Genomic DNA, 9,901 nt, shown 5'->3' on the forward strand with positions numbered 1-9,901 from the left:
ATAATAAATTTACAATGAAAAAAAAAAGATAGATCTTACGTCACGTTAAACGAACGTACCACCACCGCCTGGTGCAATCAGTGCATCGCAGCGTATCAATCAAACAACACCATCACAAACAAAAGAAATACGCAAATAATTGAATTACAGAGCGCTCGGGACAATTTGATTTATGAATAAGCCAATGCAGCACCGGACAGCCACTACAACCAGGGTACGTAACTTCGTATATACCTAACTTGGCTTATCAAATCTCGCGAGTAATCAAAAAACAAGAGAGGAAAAAAAAGTGCAGATTAGCACCGTTCAATTTCTAAGGTCTCGATAATCCGTCCTGTAATCCGGGATCGAGGAAAAATACCTGGCCAGCAAATGCAGCTACGACGCAGTGGCGAAGTTTTTTTTTTTTTTTTTTTTTCCCCTCACAGTATACTTGATTAAAAAAGCATGGCTTTGACCGAAATGCCGAATCTTGTGCTGATTGGTTCATTCGTTTGTTTAATAATTAATAGTGAAGCTATTCAGCTTCTAGAATTTTTTTTTTTTTCAAATTAAATTCTGTATAGCAGTGTTAGGTACCTTCTTTATCTATTTTTTTTTTTTTTTTTTTTTTTTTCATAAAAGCAAAATAAAATTCACTGTTTCACTTAATTGGCTCAAAGTTTATGAAAAGTTTTTTTTACTACTTTTGTTTATTAATTTTGATTAAATGACTGCGCAACTATTAAAAAGTATAACGAATGTTCGATCAACGTTACCAAAACAATTTGTAGAAATTTTATATGTTGAGATAAACGTCTGTACGTCGAGAAATTAAAAAGTAAATTTTGAGAACCATTGATTTTAATTTTTATTTTTATGAAGAATTTTTAAATCAAGTTTAAAAAAACTAATTCTCAAAAGTCGAAAAATAAAAAATAAATAAAAAAGGATCAATGCACTGATCAATCATCAACATTTGTTTTGTTTCCAGGGAAACTTTTTTATCGACTGAGTCGGAGCTTTCTAGTAAGGAATCAAAAAGTTATATACATTTAAGTATGTACGACAGAAAAGGATTTTCAAATGAATTTAAGTTTTTATTGAATATCTATGTACAATTTTCAAAGATTGCAAATCCAGTCACATGACACCAGTTGGACGAAAACTTTGAAGAACAATTTTCAAAGTTCTGTAATAAATTATTGTGCAAATAATCAAGTACATAACATACTTTTTGCAAGTCTATTAGTCAAACAGCTAGAAGGAAAAAAGATAACAAATGTGCAAACTTTACACAAAAATCGAGCTCGAACTTATACTAAACGTAAAAGAAAAAGAAAAGAAAAATTTTTCGTGTTCACATTTCATTGCTATAATAGCAAATGTTCGATATTAGCACAAATTACTTCAGCAAGTATTTATCTCGTGTATATCGACACACATATTATATATACACTCATTTCGTGTCTTTCACTCTCGTTCAAGAACAGAAAAAAAATACACATCAAATAGTCGTTCTTCGTTTCTCAAAAGTACACATGCATCCATCTCACTTATTATTAGATAAGAGCTTTTTTTCAACCATAATACTCGAGACGAGGTTCATAAGGTACAAAAGTCTCATTTTTATCAGCCACTCCATTTAGGAATTACAATGTGTGCGACTTTTAATGCCGCCATTTAATTTTTTACACTTACATTATTCTCGCTAGTAAATTTATCCTTAGAGTTTTACATCCTTTTTAAAGATGCCGCGGAAAAATAATGAACGGACCACTATGTACTCACATATGCTTCATTGTTTTTTTTTTATTTTTGTATAACTTTTTTTTTTCGTTTACCTTAATGATATAATGTGTCCTTATGTTACACGTATGAAATGTAGTTGTGGCACGCATAAATTAACATTAATTTTTTTTTTTTCATTTTTAAGAATTTTCAGAGAATTTCGTCAACAACTTTAAAGGTCATTTATACTCCTTGATTAGGAATGTCTCAAATTTTGAAATTTAATTGGTAATCTCGTTATTATTATACATATAATCAACAATTTCCTAATGTATATTGCACTTGCAAAAAATTGCGTGCATGCTTGCAAGTGAAACTCACGTTAGAAAAAACGTTTCATCACTAAGTCCAGATTTCTTAAAAAAAAAAGATACTTACGTTCGAGTTATGTTATCTCTTTTTAGTTGATTTTATTAAATTAATTGTTTACTCAAGACTCAATAGAGTCATTTCGTAAAATATCAAGAAAATAAATTATCGCTTGTATTTTACATTAGTACTGATCACACTCATAAACTGTGATTTTCATTTTACAACGATCGATTCGTACGTCTAAAAAATATATTTTTGATACGATATTTTTATATCATACAATTTTTTTGTTCTCAATGATGTTTCGTGAAAAGTGTGTGAAAGTATGTTACACTCAGAAAATTATGTATACAGACGTATGTACATACATGAAAACGTGGATTTAGCCAAACTCGATTGATTATTTTAACCAATCACACAAGGGAAAGCAGATTGTATCCGAGTGGATGCAAAAAAGAAATTTTCACATGACGCATCACACTAGTAACCATAAGAAATGATTCAAGTCTTTTTGGACGAAATACATTAATAAAGATTGAATAAGTACACTGAAAGAAAAAATTTTTTTAATTCAAGTCATTTTGAAAACAAATAGTTTTCAGACATGAATTCCGTACCAATCAACCATGTTTTTCGGTACCATTATATTGAATTGATTATATTCTACAATCCAACAGTGCAAATGTATTTACAATTAGAAAATTATGTTCACAATCGCGAAAAATCAAGCGCATAAAGGAGAAATATATCAATATAATAAATTCATGTAAGTAACTTCCTGTTTCGAACTCACTCCTGAAATGCAGAGTCTTGTGAATGGCAATAACTCTTGCTACTGTCCACAGAAAGTATACATCCCCCTCTTTTGTTATTCTCATCCGACGTTGTAACTTGTACGTTATACGAACGAAAGTTTATAGAAAGCCTGTCTCGCGCAATGATTGCTCCAGTCTCGGTGCAACTGCAAAAATGCCTTGTATATCTCGGTTACACAGCTCGCAGTTGTGGTCGTCGTGTCTTGGATCCAGAGTTTCTCGCGCTTTCATATGTTTCCACCGCTTGGATAAAACGGAAAAGCTCCAAACTGAAAGTTGACGGGTGTCTTTGGTGACGCGCACGTAAAAAGAAAATCGTCGCTCTGCAAATGAGTTCTGTTTAGATTTGGCTCGGACGTGGACCTCGTGATTTTCGGCACAGTACGCAACAGGTTCTCCAGGCTCACGAGGATCTGATGAAAACTCGGTCGCTCGTCCCTCGAAAACTTGATGCAATCCTCTGTTAAATGCTTCAGCAGCTTTGGCGTTTCCGAGCGTATTTTACTCAGATCCGGACGTAAGGTACCACAGCCCACCATGAACAGGATCTGGTCCGAGTTATTGATGTTCGTGTAGGGCATCTGTCCGGCAAACAGCTCGAACAGCACGACTCCAAAAGCATAGACGTCCGACGCCGGGCTGTAGGGATTCTCTTCCTTCATGCGAATAACCTCGGGTGCCATCCAATAAATCGATCCGGTAGGATAGCGGGACTGCTGCGAACCAGTCCACCTCATTTTCGCGGTCGCTAATCCAAAATCGCCGATTTTTACCGTCAGATCGTCGTGAAGGAAGATATTGTTGCTCTTAAGGTCCCTATGTATGATGTTTTTGGCGTGCAAGTAATCCATGCCCTGAGCCGTCTGTCGCCCGATGTCGATGAGCGTCAGCAGCGGAAACTTGGATTCGAAAACGTGCAGGTGCCTGTAGAGCGACGAGCTCTCGCACCACTGCGTCACGATGGCCAGCCGGGGCTTGCTTACACAACCCATGAACAGAAGGATGTTGACGTGGCGAGTCTTACGCAGCACGGCTACCTCGTTTTTGAAGGCTTGCAGTTGAGCCGGAGTGGGAATCTTAACGTTGAGGGTCTTGACAGCGACGGGTCCGTGCCAGTGAGCCTTGTACACCGTTCCAAAGGAGCCGGAGCCTATGCGTGATCCAATAAGGATCTCGTCAGCGGGGATCTCCCAGTCTTCTATGGACTCGCGCGGTGCCAGCAGGTTCTTGGAGCTTTCATCCGCTGAGCGGGCTCGGGGTCGCTTTGGCCTCAACGTGTTTGTGGGACTGGCTTGAGTCGACTGGCTGTGCTTGGTTGGGCTACTAACAGGCGAGACTGGCGACTGAGTGGTGCCAGGAGCCGCGGGCCTACCCAAGCTCTGAGATCTCGCGTAGTCGAGTATGAAGCTCTCCGAGTCACCGGGCACCTTGACCATGTTGAAGCAGACGTTGGGCGCGGAGCTCGAGCGGTCGTGGTGGCCAAGACTACGAGGGTGCCTATCGAGAGGATTGCGGTTCACTCTTCCCCGATTCAACGTGTAGTTTGTGGGTAGCTGTAGAATGCCCGATCTGCTCTCGATATTTTGGGCAAGTATGAACCTTATGTAGGCGTCTTCCATGCCAGCACGCGTGCAATGATTTGGCACACCGCCCGTGCAGCGCTGATGGAAGCGCCAACTGCAAGTGCGGCAGATGAAGCCTTGGAACAGTAGTTTGTGGCAGCAATCGCAAAACGCCAACGAGAAAAAGGTCTTGCGAACAAAGTTGTGCGATATCTGAATCGGTATGGGAAACTTGTCGAGGATCTCGACAGAGACCGTGTTGCTTTCGAGGGTCGAGATGTCCTTGTCCCAGGGTACCTGATGTACAGATTTAGTGCCGTCCTCGCCTATGATGTACACCTCGCACATTTCCGTCGTGAGGTTGCGTAGCTTCATCGGCTTGGCAAGGGCGTCACGTAAGGATAGACCCTCGCGCATTTGTACGCTCGTGCGCTGCTGGTTAGGCAAAAGCGCCCGGAGGGTCTTGGGCCGGGAAATGCTGACGCGATGTTGCTGGTGCCGACTGTTGATACTACTCTGTAATTCATAGGTGGAAACTTCATTCGTCGGTATGGCTGCCTCGACTTCCAGTGTCGAATTGAGTATGTCATTGAGCGCGCGTTCCTTAGCCTCTAGCTCGTGAAGCTTGGACGTGAGCTCGTGGTACTCGGTCAAATAAATCGAAGGCGGATCTTCATCGCCGGCGAATCTATTGTTCATGGCATCGATGTTCTGTCGCGTCACGTTGATGACGCTCTGAATGTTCTTCAACTCATACCTACAAAGAATAACAAAAATGAGAATAAAGTGGACAGAAATTTGGACATGATGACATCATTCTGTAATTATGCCACTTCAGTACTTGCAATATCAATAACAAAAGTGTAACCTGAGAGATTCAGTGTCTGTGTACGAATCATCATTGTCACTGAAATCTACTTGATCTCCTCCTTTAGAACACATAGTTCTCTCAAGGTTCAAATGAACCTTTTGCCTCTGGTATCGACGACCAGAAGGTGATTTTGTTCTCACTTTATTGGCACGGGTTGAATATTCCTTGACTTCTTTAGCCAGTACGTGGGAATAATATCTAAAAAAAATTCATCAATAAGTATTGATTTTGTATAAATTACCTTTTTCTATACTGCTAAATATACTTTTAAAATCATCAATATGTTATTTTACTTATGTATTTGGAAAATTGAATCCAATTAGTTTTTTAAAAAAGTCTTTAATTACTTTACTGATAAGATCGTTTATGAAATATTATAATTCTTTGAAATTAAAAACAGTCTTTTACTTTAAGTTTGACGACCTTAAAAAGCATTGACTTGACCAAATGTCCAAATAATAATAGCTTATAATATCACCATACAGCAATGATTTTTTTACCCACCAAAAAGTGGTGATACAGCTTTTAAATTACATTTCGTGTTATCAAACAAAAGATAACAAAGATAAGAGAAAAGAACCTTTGTTACATAAAAATGAGGGGGGGAGGGGTAATATAAATAAAACATTCTTCCAAGTGTTGCTTGGAAAGTCACGAAAAAAAAAAATTTACTCTTCACATTGTCAATTAAAACTTGTCTTTTGGAGTTATTTATTATAAAATCATTGTTTTTTTCTATACTCACGAGACACAAACAAAAAATTTCAGTCCCAGACAATCTGATTTTACGGTACACAATCAAAAGCATAAGAAAAACAATCATCACTATTATTGTAACAAGCCCTCCACACTCACCTGGACTCGCCAATCACGGCCATGGTGCCAGCGAGGTCAGCATCCTGGTCAACGACAGCCAGATAGGGTTGTACCAGCAGCTGCAGCGTCCCTGTGACCCAGGAAGCCGGCTTGCTCCGAAAAGTTGTAACTGCTACTTAACTTGGTGTCCGCCAACAGAAGTCGTTGCAAAGGACGTGCGCTACATGCCGCTCCGTGCAGTGCTCCTGATGCGTATATACAACACAACCCGGTTCCCTCGGGCTCACTGCATCGAGCGTCCTCTTCTCATGCCGTTCTGGCGTCCTCGCGCCGGGACTTTTCGTGTACACTGTTTGCTTTGCCTGCAAGGACAATGCGTGGACAGGCACTGACAGATATACCGATGCTGCTCCGACGACGACGACCGGACGACTCTGTTTTTCAAGTAACGAGCTATGTATGTATATATTGTGTATGCGGCTACGCGCGTGTATGCATGGCCGATGGAACACACACGCTTTATTAGGCACTCAACCACAGCGATGATTGTTATGTATCCCTCTCTAGAAAGGTGCGACGACGCTTTGAAGAGAGAAAACGAGAAAGAGAGAGAGAGAGAGAGAGAGGAAAAAAATAAGGAGCAGATTCGGTTCGTTCTGTTTCTCTTTTGTTCTCCTATATTATCTTCTTCTTCTTCTTCTTCTTCGGTATTTCGTCTTCGAGAGTTGCATGGAAGGTTGTACTTATGTACTTACAAAAGGCGAAGACACGCTGCGTAAATATAAGTAAATGGATTGTGTACAATAAGTGATGTGAAGAAGTTACTGCTCTCTGCACTGGCACAAGCTATTGTTTGGCGGTTGTTCTTCATAAGTATAGTAATTAACAATCTTGTTCAACGACCAATAGGCAAACACGTCGAGATTCACTCGCGATACGCGGGATTCACAGCTTTGACTCATGTCTCTCTTTCTCTCTGCACGACCTTTACCTGCTTGCCGCACTAGGAGTCACGCACTCCCCACATGTTGTACATGTACACTATATATTACGTCCTCTCTTTTCTCCGCTTATCTTTACGGCCAATGCAAAATATACCCACAGGGCAGCAAACGCGATGATGTTACCCGGCCGTCGTCGGACTACCTACTGGTCGTTGTCGTCTCTTGACTCTTGCCCATCCTCGCCCGAGGAGTAAAAGCGCGTCGCCGCCGTCGCAAGCACTAAGTATACGCATCAGCGAGAGAATAACCGCAAGCTCGGGCTGTCTGTGCTTAAAACTTGTACACTCACAGTACCTTGATTCGCAAACCGCGAAGTTTGAATTCTTGAAGTAATTTATCGTATTAAAACACGAGGAACAACCATAACCATAAAATAAGAATATGATGATAAACAACTATCATATTAACAACTATTGAACAATGTTAAAATCATATTTTATGTTTATTTGTCATAAAAAAATTTAAGACTTCAAACTTCGCGGTTTGCGAATCAAAGTACGGCGAGTGTACGCAGTTTTTAGCGACGAAGGAGAGGGGAGTCTGTTGGACGGATGGAAGGGAGAGCGCAAGAGCGAAGAGCAAGGTCGTTCGATTCTGTCACGGGTTGTGTACGCTATGCTTTTGTATTTTTCATACATTTACTTACCATTTAAGCAAGTGTGGGTCTCAGGCAAGCTTTATTCCATACCGGGAGATATCGTCATTCGGTATTAAGCGCAGAGTGATAGTTTCAGGTTAGGAATATTTTTTTTTTCCTTTTGTCCAGGCAGCTGTTGGTTCGGCGGTAAATCATGTTCTCATAATCATTTTTTTTTTTTCCTCTACAAGAGTTTGCAGGTTGCAATATATACGAGATATGTTTGAGGAATACATACAAAAAGCGTGAAATCGTTTAGCAATATTCGTTCTCACGGGAGTTGAAAAAAAAAAAAAAAAAAAAAAAAAATGCAAAATTAAAAACGTGTACGCTTCGTGTCGTGAAATTTTGAAAGAGCTTTTGCTCCGAAACTCCGAAATGTGAAGCGACATCAGCGTCAATTGCATCGAGTGGTGAACACACGTACTGATGCACTAGCCAATCCCGTTCAGTGGCGCCGATTTCGACTTGAGCGTAGAGCTTTTAAACTGCTCGAGTCTTTGAATTTGTGTTTCGCATTTCTTTAAAAAACACTAGCCAAAACATTGAAACGTGGATAAAAAATTTTACAAAGTTTAAAAAAAAAACGGACGGATCGTTTAAAGTAACCTCATGACGATCCAACCTCAACCGATTAACATAAATTAAAATCATCAAATTATTTGGAAAAACATCCTGTATAAGACGCGTCGGTGGTAACGTATCACATTGTATCCTCGTAGGATGTGCATAAATTTGAGTAGTCAACGACGTGCATGGAGTAATGATAATACCTACACATATAGACCAAAACGCGTGCGAGGAGAGGATCGATGAACTCAAAGCGTCGCACAATCGGTATGATTAATTACTTTTAAGATCGGCAACAAAAACCAGAGAGGCCTTTCAGTGCCATTTTGTGTATATATAAAAAGTGTAAGTTTCGGTATAAATACCGATTCATGCAAACATATCGTCATCCCGCGAGAACCCATCAGTTGCAGTAATGTAACGGGCAAGTGTAGGAGTCCATAGTAATAAATACACACATCCCGCGCGAAAAAAAACCAGATATATAGCTTTCATCTGTACTCCCGGCCGGCTCTTCTGCATGGCTCGTCGCAGAGTGTATATATATATATATATATATAGCATCAGCAGCTGGTGCGCGCACTTCCCCGTTTACCGCGACCGCGAATATATATACACGGCTTTTTTTCTTTCTGACGTCAGCTGGTGTCGGCGAGGCGTATATATATATATATATATATATATATATATATATATATATATGTATACATACATATAGGTATGTCGTGCGAACACGGTGGTGCCAGCGGCCGGGGACACCACCGAGGCACCCGGCAATCTCTACTTCTCTGACGTCATACTGTATAACATCTCATCTCTATCCGCGTGTATACGTGTAGATATATTTCTGGCATTAAAGCGGATATGAGGTGGTTACCCGGGAGACGACCAACCACGATGATGTACTTATGCCATGGACGGTGATGCAAATGGAAGTTAAGAGTTAACGTGACCGGCGTTTTTTTTTTTTTTTTTTTTTCTTCCTTTTGAATATTAACGCCTTAGTTTTCTCATACTGAGGGATACTTTTACAAGGAGAAAGGAATTACTCATTAAATTTTGAGAAAGAGACCCCAAGCCGAGTGAAAAGTAAAAATAAATATCCGACGGAGCTTTGGACACTCCATATTACCCATGAACTTGGTTTGTTTCGCAATACGCGTATACAAGCTACCATAATAATATATTATGTACCCGACAATGTCCACACGCTAATGAATAAGAAAAAAAGAAAGTATGCTTCCTGCATACAAAAACCCATTGCACCGCGGGTTTAGCCGAGTATATGTATAATATATGGAAGTGCTTGCGCAAACGCGCGAAAAAACAGAAGGGGGGAGCGGGAGAGGCCTCGACAATGAATTTTTGACCCCCCAAGGCCTCGCAGTGCGCGCTTTCGCGTCTATATACTCGTAGCTGATCGTCGTTTTATTACGTCACGAGCCAGATGCGAGCCCCAGCTGTGCCGGGGACGGCTCTTCCTTCCTAGATAAATATATATATGTATCATACGTGCCTAGATCCTTCGCTCTATATAGCCATTT

General features: G+C 40.2%; 1 protein-coding gene across 1 annotated transcript; it reads right to left on the reverse strand.

Annotated features, from left to right (window-relative positions):
• Positions 1 to 1,058: 1,058 nt before the first annotated feature.
• Raf (serine/threonine kinase raf oncogene) lies at positions 1,059 to 7,362 on the reverse strand. Its single transcript, XM_014348946.2, has 3 exons — positions 6,186 to 7,362; positions 5,328 to 5,528; positions 1,059 to 5,216 (listed from the first exon to the last, which is right to left on the reverse strand). Exons 1-3 carry the CDS (start codon positions 6,206 to 6,208, stop codon positions 3,125 to 3,127), a joined length of 2,316 nt encoding a protein of 771 aa, XP_014204432.2. The 5' UTR covers positions 6,209 to 7,362; the 3' UTR covers positions 1,059 to 3,124.
• Positions 7,363 to 9,901: the final 2,539 nt, after the last annotated feature.

Source organism: Copidosoma floridanum, unplaced genomic scaffold, assembly GCF_036245765.1.
Source record: "Copidosoma floridanum isolate Cflo_tuat_1 unplaced genomic scaffold, Cflo_Japanese_pri ptg000019l, whole genome shotgun sequence".
Lineage (NCBI taxonomy): Eukaryota > Metazoa > Arthropoda > Insecta > Hymenoptera > Encyrtidae > Copidosoma > Copidosoma floridanum.

What these genes read in the sequence shown, in the direction of transcription:
- Raf (XM_014348946.2), bottom strand. Translation starts at nt 6,208, where the DNA reads ATGGCCGTGATTGGCGAGTCCAG. An exon ending in GCCGTGATTGGCGAGTCCAG is followed by an intron (nt 5,529 to 6,185) that starts GTGAGTGTGGAG and finishes AATTTTTTTTAG; the next exon opens with ATATTATTCCCACGTACTGG. An exon ending in ACAGACACTGAATCTCTCAG is followed by an intron (nt 5,217 to 5,327) that starts GTTACACTTTTG and finishes TATTCTTTGTAG; the next exon opens with GTATGAGTTGAAGAACATTC.